We start from the raw sequence: 20,415 nt of genomic DNA, 5'->3' as shown, positions 1-20,415 counted from the left end.
AAGCACTAATTGTATATTTGTAATACTTACAATATACCTGGATTTCATCAATTTTGAAGGATCATTTCTTTTTTCTGTTTAGCTCTCTTTAGATCTTCACCAGTATCACAGAGAGTTACAGCAGCTAAATCAAAAATATGTAGCCCCTTTTTGGTGAAATTTTAAGGGGAAAATGAATTATTTCAACAATCATTTATTTTCGAGGCACTAGAAACACAGAGATGCATGATACAGATACCTGCCTTCACTAAGTCTCCCACAGCAAATATTTTCTTAAATGGATTGGTATTACTTTTGGCTTTATTCTTTAAAGATAATAATCACAGTACAATACAAATGGTAACATATCAGGATTCTCTTCTGAAGTTTATTTTATCACCTATAGGGTTAAGAATCACCTAACCCACCTTTCTACATGTTTCCATGTACACAACATAGCAATAATGGTAAAAGTTCTATCTTTATAGGGTCTTTGTGAGAAAATTTTAATAGCCTCTTGAAAGATGAACTCCATCGTAAGACAGCATGATGAACAGACGGTACTTCAGACAATGAAAGACAATGAAAGTACATTACATAAATGAGCAATAAAACTTTCAGAACAGGATGTGGTACAATTATAAAGATGAGCATGTACATACTGTACAACACAGCAATTACACTCCTATGTAATACACTTAAAAGTAGGTATATGTCCAAATATTCATGGTCACAAAAAGGGATAAACATATTGGAGTATATAGACACAATTAAGTATTATATGAAGTAAAAGTGAATGAACTACAGTAACTGGGCAAAACATGAATGAATTCAGAAACACAAATCAAGTGAAAAAGGAATTATGCACAGTGATACCATTTTTACAAACTCAAAGACAAGTATAATTAAAAAGGGTTTTAGAAAAGTATATAAAACTATTTTAAGGAGAAAAACCAAACACTTTGAGAAGAGGCAGCATGAGGAGATTGGGGAGGAGCACAAATGTAAGTAAAATAATATTGGTAATGTCCTATTTATTATATGACAGATTCATGAGTATTCATTGTTATGCTTCATAACACACACAAACACACACACACATCTATGACATGCATTCTTTTGTATATGTATAAAATACTACATAAATTTAAAAATATAATCCTTTGTGCAGAAAGTTTAAATGTGAAGAAACAGAAAGCCTAGTGAGATATTTAGTGGGGTGAGGAGGGCTCAATGGGTTAAGCATTTGATTCTTGATTTTTGCTCAGATCATGATCTCATGGTTTGTGGGTTGGAGCCCTGCACTGGGCTCTGCACTAGCAGCACAGCATGGTGTCTGCTTGGAATTCCCTCTCTCTGGCCCTCCTCCCATGCATGCACTCTCTCTCAGAATGAATAAATAAACTTTAAAAATATAATACACAGAAGAAAAAAGATGTCTGAGAAATAGTAGCCTGCTATTTGCCATATAAAAGAATTTGATTAGTACACAACACCTCTAGTTCGTCTTCTGTTATTGGTGATAGTGATACGGTCTACATCTTTAAAAGTGTTTTGGCAGGATGCTCACATAATATAGTCTAGGTGTTTTAAAAAAATAAAGCTTTGAAAAGAGTCAATTTCAGAATTAATTTTCATATAATTTACATAAGATTTGAAGTTTTTGTTCATAAGTCAGGCCAATGTCAGAAAGCTGGAAGAATAATAAATGATTATGTCCCAATGTTCTAAATAGTGCTTTGCTAAAGTCTTAGCATGTGGTAATTTCATCACTCTTAATTACCTTTTCATTCTGAGCCTTCAGAAAATTTACAGCTACCAATAAACATTTTATATTTTATATCAAGAATGAGGATTTCGGTGTGTGTTTATATTTGTTTTCAGACTACCTTCTAGGTCTTTTAAGAGATACAGGCATACATATATAATATAATCTCGGCTTTGCAAATTCTATATATTTTTAGTTTTGTATTTGTCTTTAGAATAAAAGTCCTCAAGTTATCTGGCTACTATGCCTAATAGTTCTAGCTATAACTTCTGATTCACTGTATTAGGATTATATATAGAAGTTTTAAAAAAAAAACACTAGTTTTGCTTCTTCATGATCAACTAAAACAGCGAAAGCAAACAAAGGATTAAGTATAATTACACTGAATTAAATACGCTGTTTAAACACAAAATAAAACAGAATCACCTTTTATGTTTCCATCAACGAGTGTACTAAGTAATATAATACATATTGTTTAAAATTTACATATAAAATCTGTCCTGGTTTTTGATCTGAAATGTCCCAGTTTTAATCTCAAAAGCCCCAGTCCAATTTTCAGGTCACCTAGAATGTCTCATTCAGGAAGGCTTAAACACTAACCCTAATATAGCAAATATATTATTTAAAGTTGTGTCTGAGATGAATGAGAGACTCTCCTAGTTGGGCTTTTATAGGTTTTAATACTGACTATACGAACCATAGAATATATATATAGTGCCTACCCCAGTAATTTATACCCCCCACTTTAGAACTTTACATATATTTACTACCTGAATCTTAATATCCCTTCTACAACACACATTCTGTAGGACTGAGTATTACATACTGGCATTTTACCTTTGTATGTTTTGAGTTCTCCATTTTCAACTCTAGGTAATTTGAATGTGTAGGACAGGGATGGCAGGTTCACAGGTGATCAAAATTTGTGCCAGTTTACGTCAAAATATCTTCCAGAATATGAAGCACAGTAATCATTTTGCATTAAAATCTAAAGAACATCCTAAATTAAAGCAAAGTCCTTTTTAAAAAAGCACTCCTTCTAGAAATAGGTCTTCCTTCACTGCTACTCAATACCCAAAGTAAGCATGGCAACACTCCTTTAAGTGTCTGCAGAGCAAAAACTAGCTAAGTTTAGAGTTTCCAAAGGCTCTTTTGCATATAGGGTAAGTAAAATGGCCATTTATTAAGTTTCCACTAAATGCCAGATTATGGGCTAGATCTTCTACTAATTCACTGCAACCCTAAAATGATCCAACAAGGTGTGATGCTCTTTTACATATAAAGAGTATCGGAGATGTGAAGCAATTTGTCCAAGTTCATATAGCCTGTCAAAAAGCAGAGCCAAGATGATGAACTCAGATATACTTTATATCAAAGCCCACTACCCTATTTTGTCATAAAATGTAAATGATACAAAATGTCCACCAAGAAGGTAAAGGATGTACCATTCACACATATAAAATGTAATGAAGCAAAATATAATAGCTATTGTCAGAAAACTTATAGGGCACGTTTCCTTGCGTAAATACTTAATGAAGGGAGCCTGGGTGGCTCGGTCGGTTAAGTGTCCGACTTCAGCTCAGGTCATGACTTTGCTGTTCGTGAGTCTGAGCCCTGCATTGGGCTTGCTGTTGTCAGCTCAGAGCCTGCTTCAGATACTCTGTCCCCATCTCTCTCTGCCCCTCCCCTGCCCGTGCTCTCTCTCAAAAATAAACATTAAAAAAATCTTTAATGAAATTGTATTTTATTATTTTTTAATGTTTATTTTTTAAGTTTTCATTTATTTAGTTTGAGAGAGAAAAAACATGAGCAGGGAAGGGGTAGAGAGGGAAGAGAGAATCTCAGGCAGGCTCTGCACTGTCAGCACAGAACCTGACACAGGGCTTGATCCCATGAGTGTGAGATCATGACCTGAGCTGAAATCAAGAGTCAGATGCTCAACTGACTCACCCAGGCGCCCCAAATGTTTATTTATTTTGAAAGAGAGAGAGAGAGAGTGAACAGGGAGGAGGGGCAGAGAGAGAGGGGGGAGAGAGAATCCCAAGCAGGCTCTGCACTGCCAGTACAGAGCCTAATTCAGGGCTCAATCTCATAGACCTTGAGATCATGACCTGAGCTGTAAGAGTCAGATGCTTAACTGACTGAGCCAGGCACCTTTCTTTAATGAAATTTTAAAAATCACTTCTAGGCTATCGGGGTGCTTGAGTGGCTCAGTTGGTTAAGCGTCTGACTCTTGGTTTCGGCTCAGGTCATGATCTCACAGTTGTGAGCTGGAGCCCCATGTCAGGCTCTGTGCTGGGCGTGGAGCCTGCTTAAGATTCTCTCTATCTCTCTGACCCTTCCCACTCCCCACCTCTCAAAAGAAAAAAAAATCACTTCTAGGATATTTATTTTTACAAAATTCTGCAATCTTTATTTTTAATTTTTTAGTATTCACAGATAATATGGTCTAAGAATTTAAACCACAAATATCAATTCAATAAATCCTAGAAAAGCTCTTCTTTTCTCTCAAGCATTTACCTTGAGTAAATAACAACCTGATTAAGATAAAACGGGTTGGATTAAACAGCAGTAATACATTTTAAAAAGGGCAATACACTCAATATAAATATGCTTATTTATACAGGGGCACCTGGGTGGCTCAGTCAGCTGAGCATCCAACTTCAGCTCAGGTCATGATCTCGTGGTTTGTGAGTTCAAACCCCACACTGGTCTTGCTGCTGTCAGACTGTCAGTGCAGAGCCTGTTTCGGAGCCTCTGTACCCCGCTCTCCACCCCTCCCCTACTTGCATTCTCCCCAAAGTAAATATTAAAAAAATATGCTTATTAATACATTTTTTTTTTGAGAGAAAGAGAGCATGAGCAGGGGAGAGGAGCAGAGGGAGAGAGAGACAATCTTATGAAAATTTTTATTTAAAAATGTATATTTAGAAAATACTTCATAAACAATTTATTTTTATTGATTTGTATTGAAAAAAGTATAACGGATGGGTGCCTGGGTAGGTCAGTTGGGTAAGCATCCAACTCTTGATTTTGGCTCAGTTCATGATCTCAGGTTTGTGAGAATGAGCCCTGCGTTGGGCTCCATGCTGAGCAGAGCCTACTTGGGACTCTCTCTTTCCCTCTCTTTCTGCTCCTACCTGCTTGCATGTGTGTACTCTCTCTCAAAATAAATGAACATTAAAAAAATAAAATAGTATACAGGTAAGAAAAATGATTAGAAAACAAACATACATAATTTAGAGGGAATTGTCCATCAAAAAAACCCAAAACAAAACAGTTTCAGGGCACCTGGTTGGCTCAGTTGGTTAAGCATCTGACTCTTGATTTTGGTTCAGGTCATGATTCACAATTCCTGAGACTGAGCCCCGCATTGGGCTCTGCACTGACACTATGGAGCCTGCTTGGTATTCTCTCTCCCTATCTCTCTGCCTCTCCCTAGCGCTCTCTCTCTCTCTCTCAAGATAAATAAACATTAAAAAATAAACACTTTCAAAATTGATCTTTGAAGAATATTTTTTTCCATTTTCTTCAATAAAGATTTAAAAATAAAATAACACTGGTCAATTTGGCTATTACTGAGAAGACAAAAAGTAACAAGTATTGGTGAGGATGTGAAGAAAAGGGAACACTCATACACTTTTGGTAGGAATGTAAATTGGTACAGCCACTATGGAAAACTCTATGGAGGTTCCTCAAAAAATTAAAAATAGAACTACCATATGATCCAGCAATTCCACTTCTGGGTATTTATCCCAAGAAAATGGTAACACTGATTCAAAGAGATATATGTATCCCTATGTTCACTGTAGCATTATTTACAATAGCTAAGATAAGGAAGCAAACTAAGTGTCTATTGATGGATGAGTGGATAAGGATTTTGTATCTATACAATGAAATATTATTCAGCCATAATAAAGAATGAAATCTTGCCATTTGCAACAACATGGAGAGACCTAGAGGGCATTATGTTAAGTGACATAAGTCAGAGAGAAAAAGATAAATACTGTATGATTTCTCTTATACGTAGAATCTAAAAAAGCAAACAAACAGGGGTGTCTGGGTGGCTCAGTCAGTTGAGTGTCCGACTTGGTATCAGCTAGGGTCATGATCTCATGGTTCATGGGTTCAAGTCCTGCACTGAGCTATACACTGACAGCACCAAGACTATTTGGGATTCTGTCTCTCCCTCTCTGTGCCCCTCTCACACACGCATATGCTCTCTCTCTCTCTCTCAAAATAAATAAACTTAAAATAAAAACTAAAAACAGAAGCAAACAAACAAAACAGAAACAGACTCACAGATATAGGAAACAAACTGTTGGTTACCAGAGCAGGGAAAAGTTGGGAACACAAGCAAAATAAGTGAAGTGGATTATGAAGTACAAACTTCCAGTTATAAAATCAGTAAGTCATGGGGATATAGTGTATAGCATAGGAAATACAGTCAATAATATTGTAACAACTTTGCACGGTGACAGATACCAACTAGACTTACTATGGAGCTCATTTAATCATGTATAGAAATGTCGAATCACTTTTCTTTATGGTTTTCTGTATTTTTAAAAATTAATGAATACTGTCATGTTATAAACTTTTTTAAAAAACAAAGTTCTAAGGAATACAAAAACATGAATTCAAAAAGATATATGTGCCCCTATGTCCCCTATGTTTATTTCAGCTTATTTACAATAGCCAAGATATGGAAGCAACCCAAGTATCCACTGATAGATGAATGCATAAGGAGGTGGTGTGTGTGTGTGTGTGTGTGTACATGCAATGGAATATTGCTAAGCCATAGAAAAGAATAAATCTTGCCATTTGCAACAACATGGATGGATCTACAGGGTATAATGCTAAGTGAAATAAATCAGTCAGAGAAAGACAAATACCGTATGATTTCACTCATATGTGAAATTTAAGAAACAAAATTAACAACAACAAAAAAAAGAGAGACAAACACTCTTAAACAGAGAGCAAACTGGTGGTTACCAGAGGGGAGGTGATTGGCAGGGGGAGGGAAGGATGAGTGAAATAGATAATGGGGATTAGAAGTACACTCAGCATGAAAAGAACTGAGTAACGTATAGAATTGGTCAATCACTGCATTGTACACCTGAAAATAACGTAATGCTGTATGTTAATTATACTGGATTTTTTTTAAAGTCCTAATATGGACAATGCAGTAAAATAAAAAAAATTCTGGAATAATACTAAATGAAAAAAACTATATTCAAAATATATAGGTGTATATACATGAAAACAGGCTGAAATAAAAAGGGAAAATAACAGGATTTTCTTTGGGTGGAAGGATTAAAAGCAATGCTTTTCTTTTCATTACTCCAAATTTTTCTATGAAGAAGATATTACTTTAAAAAATGTAGAAAAATATACTGCAGCATATACTACATACAAACGTTTATATTTATGGCATACAGCATCAGTGGAATGAATGGAAGCAAAGATCATAATCTCTTTCAATATCTCTTTCAATAAACTCTTTCAATATCTAAATAAACTTTCAGTTCTTGGTGATGATTCTCTCAGTTAAGATTTTTTGAACAGTACATGACATTTCTTCAAATTTTAGAGGGTGGGGAAGGAAAGTGTGGACTAAGCAGTAGGTAACAATTACATACTTAAAATAGGATGTTTTAAGAACTTTTTCTAAAATTTCCTTCTACTCTGCATTTCTTTTCAAAAGTTAATTTAAACAATCTCATGTGAAAGACTACTAATCTTTTCTCTTTTCTACCCAACTTTTAGCTGGGAATGGTAAGCTAAAGTAACATTTCAAATACTATAAAAAAAACCAGTGATATCTAAGGACAGGGAAAATGGATCTAAAAAGGCTAAGAAATGAGTAAGCCCATAAGAAAACAGCAAGACATTTTAATATATACAATTTAGAGGAGACATTTCAGGTAAAAGTATATTACTGGAACTTGAATTTTAAAAGGAAGTTTTCACTCTGGTATATTATCATTTCAAAATCTGATCTAAAATGTTTCACATCATGTTGAAAATTTTCTCTCAGCATATAATTCAGATTTCACTGAATTTCACTGCAGCTGAAGAAAATGAACACTAAAATGAGAAAAAATATCTGTGTATATTCATTTTTTAAAACAAATTCCTTTTATCAAGTCTGTATTTCTTACCAATTTTATAAATATTACTTTTGTTTTGCACTTCACATTTTTGAACAATTTTTAACACATCTAATTTGATACTCACAATAGAATTATTTCTGTTTATAGATGGCACAAGTAAATGTACATGGTTTGTCCAAGGTGAAATGCTCATGAAGCGATGGGCCTAATTCTCAATTCTTCCAATAGTCACTATCCCTACCCTCTGTCTCTTTTCCCAAGTATTCTGAATTCCACCAAAGCTTCACTTTGCAAACTGATACTTTTGTGTCAGTTTCTTTACTAGTGACAATCTAATCATTTTTGTGTTTGAGGTAGAAAATAAAAAACCGTTATAGTAGAATAATTTTAGGTCAAGCTGCAACCCATTAGGGCAGGCATCATGGCAATTATTTCAGTACTGGCATGAAGTGTGTGGGTATCTGCCTCATTTTTCTGCTGACAGTGCTCTAAATGAGGATTCAGTTCTTTGAGAATTCTTTCTATTTAAGATTTTAAACTATTTTCCCCTTTTTCTCAAATGTGGTATGATAACCAATCTTATGTGGAAAGGAAAGTACTAGGGGAGGGATCTCTTTAAAAAGACTTCAAATATAACTATCTAACCCCATCACAACTGTAAATAAGTAAAATAGATATAAAGGATTAAATAAATCACTCCAAATAGAGCTTGCTAAAAGAAATTTATATTTTTTTCACCTCTAATGTTAGTACCGCTTTAAATATAAGTAGCCAATACCAAGAAGCACTTTCCACTTACTTCATAGTACCACCCCCTTTGTGTTAAGAAGGGAAAAAAGCTATTTGTGACAGTTTATTTTTAGATATTGATCATCTCCTCTTGTTGCAATGGGAATAAAAATAATTAAAGTTGAGTGAAAAATAATTTGAAGTACAGCATATTTCAAAGCATAACTATCATCATAACTGTTCAGATGAGATTTCTTGAAAGCCTAGCAATAAATGCATGCCCTAGATATATATATATATTTTAAATCTACACTTTGCTTATTCAAATTGGCCTCTTTTACTGGTAGCTTAAGTTTAATACCTATCTTCAGATACTGCATACAATTCCAAGTGAATGCAGTGATTAGTGTGTATACAATGGCTGAATGAGACCATTAGATGGACACTGACTGTAAACTATGTCATTTAAAATGTAAGTATTTGTCTATGTTGTGCTCTTTTATCAAACAAAGCAGTATTACTTTATATAACATTTTTTTTTCTTCTGACAACTTGAATTCATTTTAGAAAATTTGGAAAATACAGAAAAGTAGAGTCGAAATGAAATAAAACCACTTATAGTTTCATTATCAACTTAGCTATTTTATTTCATTATTTTATCAACCTCATTCCTATTGCTATGAAAGGTAGTAACAGACTAGAGCCCAGAAAAACTTGGTACCAAAGATACGACATCACCTAACAGTAGAAAAATAATAGATTATTTTAAGAGATGATTTACAAACACTAATATATCATGCTTGTAACTGTTTCCTCAAAAGATATTTTTTGTTAGCATTCTATATTTGCATAGTGTTTCAGAAGTCTTGTTCGCTTTCATTCTACCTTGGAAAGTAGTTATGAGGATCAATACTCTTATTTTAACTCAGTGAATAAACTAAGATGTAAAGTGATGGGTATCTTTAGATATCTCTGGGGTTCTTTTTTAAAAATATTTTTTAAGTTTATTTTTATTTTTTTAATGTTTATTTTATTTTTGAGAGAGAGAGAGAGAGAGAGAGCAAGCGAGCAGGGGAGGGACAGAGAGAGGGAGACAAAGAATCCAAAGCAGGCTCCAGGCTCTGAGCTGTCAGCACATAACCCAATGTGGGCTTGAACTCATGAACTCCAAGATCATAACCTGAGCTAAAGTCGGACGCTTTAACCACCTGAGCCACTCCAGGCGCCCCTAAGTTTATTTATTTTGAGAGAGATAGCACAAGCAGGGGAGGGGCAGAGAGAGAGGGAGAGAGAGAATCCCTAGCAGGCTCTGCACTGTCAGTGCACAGAGCCGGTTGCAGGGCTGGATCTCAGAACAGTGAGATCATGACCTGAGCCAAAAGCAAGAGTTGGACACTTAAGTGACTGAGTCACCCAGGCACCCCTCTCTGGGGTTCTTTACATAACTAGCAGAGAAAGAACGACAGCTTTTACACAGGAGATGAAATAAAATGAGTACCAATTCAAGGATCTAATACCAAATTTTTCTTGGAAGAGTACAAATGAGCATGTGCTAACCAGAGGGGATAACTGGATCTCAGGTCAATTTATTTTACCAAGTATGTAATGTGCACCTACTATATATGAAAATCAGCAAGACACCATTCTTTAAGAAGTTCATAATCTAATGGAAGTTAGATAATTATTATTCAAAGCAGAATATAACTTTCATAGGTAAGATGTGAAATGCTATGTAAAGTAGTATTTAGTATTATGCCATAGTTTTTAAAATTTTATTGTGTTGTTCATATTAGGACTTTAAAAAAATCCAGTATAATTAACATACAGCATTACATTATTTTCAGGTGTACAATACAGTGATTGACCAATTCTATGTTACTCAGTTCTTTTCATGCTAAGTGTACTTCTAATCCCCATTATCTATTTCACCCATCCTCCCCTCCCCCTGCCAATCACCTCCCCTCTGCTAACCACCAGTTTGTTCTCTGTTTAAGAGTGTATGTCTCCCTTTTTTTGTTGTTAATTTTGTTTCTTAAATTTCACATATGAGTGAAATCATACGGTATTTGTCTTTCTCTGACTGATTTATTTCACTTAGCATTATACCCTGTAGATCCATCCATTTGTTGCAAATGGCAAGATTTCATTCTTTTTTTATGGCTTAGCAATATTCCATTGCATGTATATACACACACACACACACACAACATACAACAAAGAATTATAGCTAATGAGTCATCAAACAGGACAAAATGGAATCATAAAAAATAATTAATGAAAACATATACAAAAAAGAAAAAGAATAAAGAACATATGGTAAACATAGAAGACAAACAGCAAGGTGGCAGTTACGATTCCAACCATATCAATAGTTACATTAAATATAAATGGTCAAGTAGGAAGAAAGTACAAAGAGCTGTGGGATATAGTGAAAGTTTCATGAATGAGGCACTTCCTAGAGGCCTGAAAGAATAGAACATGATTTTACCAGGCTGAGAGAAAGATATATAGGACATGTTCTGAGGAGACCACACACCATAAAAAGATGAGACACAAAATCTATTTTATTAACAGTAAGTCATCCACATGAAGTAGACTACAATTAAGATATATGGTAGTACTGGAAGGTAAAACTGAAATTATGGTAGGACCATACTTGGAATGCCCTTGAATTCCAAAGAAAGGAGTTTGTAATCAATTTGGAAACTAGAGGAAAATTGCTAAAAGTGACAAAATTAAAGCTGGGCTCTGGGATGACTAGTCTGAAAGTGATCAATTCTATACTTATAAGTAAATTACATCAGGATGTCAGGAAGATGTATTTTATGAAGAGAAATTGGTATCTTAACATTTCCCTTAAGATACAACAGAAAGGATGTAGTTAAAGTAGATGAATTAAGTAATCTGGTCAGGTACAAGTTGGGAAGGAGTGGGCAAGGCAAGAACCAAAACTACCTATGTATAGAGGTTTTTGTTCAGAAGCATCTTAAAGTTGATGAGTGGAACAGGACATGTGATAGGAAAATGAGAGTGAGGTAGAAGGAACTGTGGCAAAAGAGCTACTGAACTTTAAAAAATAGAAACAGGTAATGTTAGAACAAAATGTCCTAAGAACGGCAAGGCATCCTCTTTAAACCAGAGTGTACAGTGGGTGGAAAGTACAGAAGGTCCTTCTACATCTGAGTATATTTGGAATATTTCAGTTATTTGGAGTGTTTTCAATAATTCTGTATTTGGGCAAGACAGAATGTACATCAAGTTCAACTTCTGAAAGCATGTCTCTATACTCTACCATGTTTCCTGAGCTATAAACAGCAAAACTTAAACCCATTAGTGTCTTAAAGTAAATTCCTAAGGAGAATGTTGAGCCACATAGTACATCTGTTAAAGGTTGCGTTGACAGCACAAATAAGCCTTTGTGGGTAATATCAGAATGGCATATGTTTGTTATGAAGTAGTTGTCAATAGCAGGTATTCATACATTCTGGAACAAAAGCTGAATCACTTGTTATTTAGATGGTATGTTCTTAAAAATAGCAGAATAGGTGGGAGTTAGTCATATCTGACAGAAATCGCACTTCCACCACTGGACAATTTCTCTACAGGAAATCTTAATTCACTGAAAATCATTTCAGCCATTCTTCTCAATGTAACATCTGAAGGTTAGAATGACAAAGGTATGTTTTGGAACCTGTGAGTTCTAAACATAGAAAACTCTCCATATATGATCTCACTGTACACTTAAAGGTAATTTTTTTCAAGATCACTTTGTTGATCCCTTTTTGATGTGAGAAAACATTATGCATTAATTAAGGGAAAATGAATACACCTCAGTACTCTTCTTCAAGATTTTCAAGAAAACATCATAATTGCCATTTAGATTTGCAGTCTTCGTTTTTAAGGCAACAGAGAGTCAGCCAATTACTCAAAAGTAAACTTTTAAATAGGCTATCCAGGTCCAGATGTTTGGAGGAGACACAAGAACTGAAAAATTCCCACTTTCTGTCATAATTATGCTTGGAAATGAAGTTACTTGGCAAGATGATATCAGATGGATGGCATTCTCATAGAATTGACAATAGGAGTTTCTCATGTATAAAAACTTGAAAAATAAACTTTTAATTCTCACATTCAACTTCACCATCTGTTCATTGTTTTGGGTCTCATGTATAAATAAAAAGCTTAAATAACACACATAATACAGTTATCACAGATCTTCTCATGTAGCAGTTAATAATTCTTATATTATTATGATTGTTTAATACAGATTGCTAATGAGCACTATCTATATTAAAAGGTATGGGGGCGCCTGGGTGGCGCAGTCAGTTAAGCGTCCGACTTCAGCCAGGTCACGATCTCGCGGTCCGTGAGTTCGAGCCCCGCATCGGGCTCTGGGCTGATTGCTCAGAGCCTGGAGCCTGTTTCCGATTCTGTGTCTCCCTCTCTCTCTGCCCCTCCCCCGTTCATGCTCTGTCTCTCTGTCCCAAAAATAAATAAACGTTGAAAAAAAATTTTTTTAAAAGGTATGAAGAGTACTATAAAAATACTGTGTAATATGCATCTCTAAATCAGAGAGAATTTCTCTCTCATAGTAAAAGAAAGAAACTAATACACTGTTGTCCATATCTCAAATCTTTGGTTAAGTTTAATGCCTTTAAAAGAAATCGAGTTTTAAAAAATACATTTTAAAAAAAATGTCATGGGTAAGAATAATAACCCATAGGTTATATTATTGCTTTTTTACCCCTGGGATCATAATAATGCTGGTCCACAGACCACACTGGACTAACAATGCCCTTGAACGTTTGCTTGTCAGCAAAAGATGGCCCAAGGGGCAAATTCAATCTGCAGCTTTTTTTTTTTTTTTTTGCAAAACAAGTTTTATAGGCACATAGCCACACCCATTCATTTACACATTGTCTAACGCTGCTTTTGCACTAAAACAGCAGAGTTGAGTAGTTTCAAAAGGCCCTTATTGCCTACACTACACAGCCTATAAAACCTTAAATACTTAATATCTATCTTCTACAAAATGTTTGCTGAGTCTTGTCCTAAAACCCCACTCTTCTCCCCATCATCCAGTTGAGACCTTGTAAATTCAGAAATTACATTTACTGATATCAAATATAAAGACATGCAGTGAGACTGTTAGGGTATCTCAAAGCTCATAAAAAATGTTCACTCTCTCCATGCATGTCTCTGAGTAACAAACAGTTGTTGACTTTATCATTGCCATGATATAACATTGATGAATGTCTGATGTGTTCCACAATTAAAAGTCACAAAGTTACCCTCCTTCCTATAATTATCCCTGGTAATAAAAGACAGGGAGTAGAATAAAAAATTAAATCATCAGTTTTCCCCCAAATCTCCTGTATCATCTTATTTTATTGTCTGCTTTCTTTCTGAAACACTGGATAGGTTAACAAATACCAGCACCCAAGAAAGCAGCGTCAGCAAGAGGCTGCCATCAGGGCTTACACAGCATGGTGGCTGTAGGTTTCAGACTTCTCAGATGTGTTTCATTATTAGATTTAATTAAATTTTATAAAATATGTACTAGTCAATTCATCACTCTATGATTTCTCCATATCTCATGCCTGGCTTGATTTATATTAGTGGCGGTACTCCTGAAGGCATTTGATTTGGGGATCCCTGGTTTGGATAATATTCAAAGTAAAAATAAAATCAGGTCACATAAAGGGATCACTGTTAAAAGCTATTATGAGTATTTTTTTCATATGTGCAATATATAAATGAAACTAATAATTGTACTAATAAAGAACAGTGTCTTAGAGCAAAAGTCTTAGACTGTTATCTAAATGGGGAAATTTAATTTTGTGAAAGGCAGTACAGTCCTCCCCACTAAAATGTGAGATTACCAGACTTATGATCTTATAATGATTTCTCTGGAAGTTCAGTATACTTTTACATTTTTACATCTTCTGGTAAATAAAATGCTTGTTTATTGGGATATATGAATAGTTTCCCAAACCACATATTTGGTTTATTTAGAACCATTTGTCTTTAAGTAGAAACTCCCAAACCAGTATCTTACAAACTCTTGGTAAAAAGGAATACTATTCATTGTTTGAATATGAAATAGATAATAAATTAAGAGAAGGAAATGTTGCCAGCTAATACCTGTTGCACAATTGTTGTTAATTCCAAGCAGAGCTGTATGACATTATTCCTTGTAACTGAATAGTCTGTGACAGCAGCAAATGGTGACCTATAAAGGGAAAAGGAAAAAAAAATAGTGAATAATAGGAACAGATTTTGAAAAGTCCTAAAATGCAATGCCTAAAGTTAAGGTCTTGAATAATAGGAAATGAGTTGTTCTGAAGTTTACGTAGTGAAAAACAATATTCAGGGCATATTTAAGAAAAAAGATTCAGGAAATGGCTTAGAACAGAATTAAATTCAAGAAACATAATGTTTGCTTTCTATCAAATTTCTTTTTTTAGTTCTTAATATTTATTGGTTCTTTGGTATGTAGAAGGCGTCTACACTACGTCTACAATAAAACACCAAATAAAGGAGTACTTTAGGCAAAGACAACATTTTAGTTTATTTTCAAATGAAGATTTTCAATACATTACCTTCTTGAAATACTCACAATTCAGGGCTAACACTGACAGCCAACACTGAAGACCTATGTGCCAGTTACTGTTCTGAATGCTTTACATGTACTAAGTTATTTTCACAAAAACTCTTATGTCAATAGGCACTATTATTATTCCCATTTTACAGATGAGAACGCTGACAAAAAGGGTAACAACTAGTAAGTTGTAGAACTGCTATTCAAACCAAGGAAGTCTGAGCCCACAAGGCAACAGAGTTAAACACTAATATACTGCCTCTATCGACTTACCTAGGTTTTATCTTGTACTAAACCAATCATTTATGTCACTTCATAGCCTTTTTAAAACAACTTGGTACATATATAATAAATATATTCTGATATAAGGTTTATATTTACAAGGCTGTTATGAACAAACAGCAGCAAGCAAGCAAGCGTTTTGTCACCAAATGAATTCACAATGACTTTCCATTACTTCTTAACCTCTCTCATCTGTGAATGACAATGAGGTTTTGTAAGGCCAAAGCTTACAGGATTTAGGAGGCCCAGTTTAATGAAAAGAAAATAAGTCAGTAATATAAAAGAAGGTATGGAGGTGAAAATTTAGTAAAATTATTGAATCCTTAGTGCTTTAGGCCTACTCTTTGATATCTCTTCAGGCAATTTACTGGGAAGGCTTATATGGAACCACTTCCTGGTTACAAACAATTTGTTTCTTCTAGGAAACTATAACTCAAGCACCTCCCACTCTCACATGGGTTCATATAAGAGAGAAGTCCTTTATTTGCTATTTTTAAGCTTATATTTCACTCATGTATTTTTCATATTGGCCATTCTATTAGCTATGTAATTATTTTCCCAAGACATTTTTTTCTGGTTTTATTTTAATCACCCACTCATCATGACAAGTGCACTCCTTAATCCTCCCACCTACCTCCCCTTTGGTAACCATCAGTTTGTTCTCTATAGTTAAGAGTCTGCTGGGGGTACCTGGGTGGCTCAGTCAGTTAAGCGACCGACTTTGGCTCAGGTGATGATCTTGCAGTAAATTCGAGCCCTGCATCAGGCTTTGTGCTGACAGCTCAGAGCCTGGAGCCCGCTTCAGATTCTGTGTGTGTGTGTGTCTCCCTCTCTGCCCCTCCCCGTCCCCCGCTCATCCTCTGTCTCTCCCTCTCTTTCTCTCTCCTTCTCTCTCTCTCAAAAATAAACATTAAAAAATATTAAAAAAGAGTCCGTTTCTTGCTTTGTCTTTTTTCCCCCTTTGCTCATTTCTTTTTGACTCTTAAATTTCATACAAGTGAAATCATATGGTATTTGTCTTTCTCTGATTGACTTATTTCACTTAGCATTATATCCTCCAGGTTTATTCATGTTGTTGCAAATGACAAAATTTCATTCTTTTTTATGGCTGAATAATATCCCATTGTGTATATATACCACTTCTTTATCCATTAGATAAATGGATAAATTTATCCATGAATGGATAAATCCATGAACACTTGGGTTGCTTCCATGTTTTAGCTATTGTAAATAATGCTGCAATAAACATAGGGGTGCCTTTATCTTTCTGAATTAGTGTTTTCATATTCTTTGTGTAAATACTCAGTAGTGGAATTACTGGATCCTATGGTAATAGTATTTTTAATTTTTTGAGAAACCTCTAGACTGTTTTCCACTGTGGCTGCACCAGTTTGCATTCCCACCAAGGGTGTGGGAGTGTTCCTTTTTTCCCCACATCCTCACCAACACCTTTTGTTTCTTCTGTTGTTGATCTTAGCCATTCTGACAGATGTAAGGTGATATCTCATTGTAATTTTGATTTGCATTTCCTTGATGGTAAGTGATGATGATCAACTTTTCATGTGATCATTGGCCATCTGGACATCTTTGGAAAAATGTCTGTTCATGTCTTCTCATTTTTTTTAATTGGTTGTTTTTTTGGTGTTGAGTTTTATAAGTTCTTTATATATTTTGGATACTAACCTTTTGTTGGATATGTCATTGGCAAATATCTTCTCCCATTCAGTAGGTTGCCTTTTAGTTTTGTTGTTTCCTTCACTGTGTAGAAGCTTTTTATTTTGATGTAGTCCCCATAGTTCATTTTTGCTTTTTTTCCCCTTACCTCAGGGGGCATAGCTAGAAAGAACTTGCTACAGCCAATGTCACAGAAATTACTGCCTGTGCTCTTTTCTAGGATTTTCATGGTTTCAGGTCTTACATTCAGGTCTTTAATCCCCCAAGGTGTTTTTTTCTATATTTACTTAGAAATCTATTTATATTATATTTATATCTAATTTATATTTATATATATTTATATCTAAGAGTTATCTGTATTTCCTGAATGGTTTCCTAATCGGTGATGCTGAACATCTTCATATGCATATATATGTCACTCTTTAGTGAAATGTCTCCTTAAGCCCTTTGCCAATTTTCTATTTGGATTTTTGGTAGTCTTACTATGGAATTTAGAGTTCCTAACACATTTTGTATACAAATTCTTTGTTGAATAGGCGACCTGTAATATTTCTTCTCAGTCCCTAGAATGAGCCATAGCTTATCTTTCCAACCCCTTAACAGGAACTTTAGCATACCAGGTTTTTAATTTGAGGTCAAACTTGATAATTTTTCTGGATTAGACCTTTAGGGCTGTATCTGAGAAAATCTTCACGTGACCCAAAGTCATATTTTGTAACGAAATTTGTATAGTTATATGTTTCACCTTTAGCTCTGTAATTCATTTTAGTGTCAACTTTTATATGATGTGTGAGGTCTGGCTCGAGTTTCACTTTTTGCCCTGATGCCTATCCAAGTGTTCCAAAACCATTTGCTGAAAGGCTATCCATTCTCCACGATCAAAAATCTAGGTGTTGATCCTGTCACCAATACCAATTTTGATTACAATGGTTATATAATACTTAAAATTGAGTAATTTATTTTTCAAAATTGATGATCTATTCTTGTTTCTTTGCTCTTTAATATAAATTTAGAATCATATAGCCTGTGGCTATTAAAAAACCCCTGTGGGGGGCGCCTGGGTGGCGCAGTCGGTTAAGCGTCTGACTTCAGCCAGGTCACGATCTCGCGGACCGTGAGTTCGAGCCCCGCGTCAGGCTCTGGGCTGATGGCTCGGAGCCTGGAGCCTGTTTCCGATTCTGTGTCTCCCTCTCTCTCTGCCCCTCCCCCGTTCATGCTCTGTCTCTCTCTGTCCCAAAAATAAATAAAAAAAAAAAACGTTGAAAAAAAATTTTAAAAACCCCTGTGGGAATTTCTATATGAATTTCCTTATATATGTAGGGAGACTTGAGAATTGACATTTTTACTGAGACTTCCAACCTATGAATACAGTATACAGTATGTGTCTCATTTATGTCATTTGATTTTCCACATCAGTGTTTTATAGTTTTCACATACTGATCCCATAGATATTTTGCTAAATTTATATGTAGGCAACTCACTACTTTTGGAGCAACTGTAAATTGTACATTTTTAATTTTGGTTTCCAGTTATTCATTGTTAGTATGTAGGAATACAATTAACTTTTGTGTGCGGACTTTGTATCCTACAACCTTGCTATTTACTTACTAGTTCTAACATGTTTTGTAGATAGCTTGGAATTTTCTACACAGGGATATATATGATCTGCAAATAGGGGAAGTTTTGTTTTTTCATTCCAATCTCTAGTCCTTCTATTTCTTTTCTTGCCTACTGCACTGAATGTGACTTCCAACAGATTATTAAATAGGAGAGGTGAGAGCACATAGCATTACTGTATTCCCAGTCTTAGGAGAAAACCATTCATTTTCTTAAGGGAAGTAGAAGTTTAGCTGTTCCTTTTTATATATGCTTTATATCACGTTCAGGTATTACCAATCTGTTGCTACACTTCTGAGTAGTTTTCTAAAGAATGGGTACAGGATACGCATTCATTACCAATTACCAAATTACCAATTACCATTACCAAATGCTCTTTATACATTAACGATTACGATCATATGATTTTCATTTTTTAACTCACTTATGAGGTGGACTACACTGATTTAATTTTAAATCCACTTATGTACTTATTTATTTTTAGAGAGAGAAAGAGCGAGGGAGGTAGAAGAGAGAGAATCTTAAGCAGGCTCTAATGCAGGACTCTACCCCACGACCCTTGGATCATGACCTGAGCCAAAATCAAGAGTCAGATGCTTACCTGAGCCAACCAAGCATCCCCATAGTGATTTATTTTTAAGTGTTAAAGGAGCCTTGTATACCTGGAATAAATTCCACTTTGTCACAGTATATAATTTTATTTATATATGGTTGGATTTGGTTTACCAATATTTTGTGGAGGATTTTAACTTGTAGGTTAACAAGTTAACATGTAAATTCATGAGAAATGTTGGTCTGTAGTTTTCTTTTTTTTATGGTCTTCATCGAGTATTGAGATCAGGATCATGATCATCTCATAAATTGAGATGGAAGATTACCTACTTATCCTTTTTCTGGAACAGACTGTGTAGAATTGGTGTTATTTCCTCTTTAAATATATAGAGTTCACCATGGAAATCATCTGGGCCTGGACCTTTTATACCCCATTACACAAGGTTTCTAAGTCTAATTCAATGTCTTTAATACTTACAGGATTATTCACAGTATCTATCTGATCTTAGGTAAGTTTTGACAGTTGGTGTTTTTCAAGGAATTGTAATTGGTCGATTTAATCTAAGCTGTCAAATTTATGTATAAAGAATTATTTGTAGTATTCCTTTATGATCCTTTTATTTTGACTGACTTCTCCATTGTGTTTCTGTTTTCAGTTTCAATGATTTTTGGTCTTTTGTCATTATTACCCTCTTCTGCTTGCTTTAGGCTTATTTTTTTTCTTATTTTTCCATTTTCTTTTATTTTATTGTAAGAATACTTAACACAAGATTACCCTCTTTACAAAACCTTAAATGTACAAGAAAATATTGTTAACTACAAGTACAATAAAAACTACGGGTTAACTACAGGTGTAATATTTTATAGAAGACCTCTAGGACTTTTTCATCTTGCTTAACTGAAAATTTACACACAATGATTAGCAATTACTTTCCTATTTTCTTAAGATGGAAACTTAGCTGATTGATGAGATCTCTTTTCTGATATAAGCATTCAGTCCTATGCACATCTCTTTCATCACTGCTTTATCTGTGTGCCACAAAAATTATGATTTGTTCTCTTCTCATTGTTTAACATATTTTTTACTTCCCTTGAGACTT

General features: G+C 34.7%; 1 protein-coding gene across 4 annotated transcripts in view; it reads right to left on the bottom strand.

The window, feature by feature from the left end:
- The window catches only part of CNKSR2 (connector enhancer of kinase suppressor of Ras 2), a 301,363-nt gene that overhangs the window by 180,185 nt on the left and 100,763 nt on the right, over positions 1 to 20,415 (bottom strand). For all 4 annotated transcript variants that reach the window (XM_043570940.1, XM_043570941.1, XM_043570943.1 and 1 more), the window contains exon 4: positions 14,734 to 14,821. In XM_043570940.1, the coding sequence (XP_043426875.1) occupies positions 14,734 to 14,821 (88 nt within the window). The remainder of the gene's footprint in view (positions 1 to 14,733; positions 14,822 to 20,415) is intronic.

This window comes from Prionailurus bengalensis, chromosome X (genome assembly GCF_016509475.1).
Source record: "Prionailurus bengalensis isolate Pbe53 chromosome X, Fcat_Pben_1.1_paternal_pri, whole genome shotgun sequence".
Classification (NCBI taxonomy): Eukaryota; Metazoa; Chordata; class Mammalia; order Carnivora; family Felidae; genus Prionailurus; species Prionailurus bengalensis.
The sequence above is the reverse complement of the archived record's forward strand: the minus strand, read 5'-3'. Positions and strand labels throughout refer to the sequence as shown.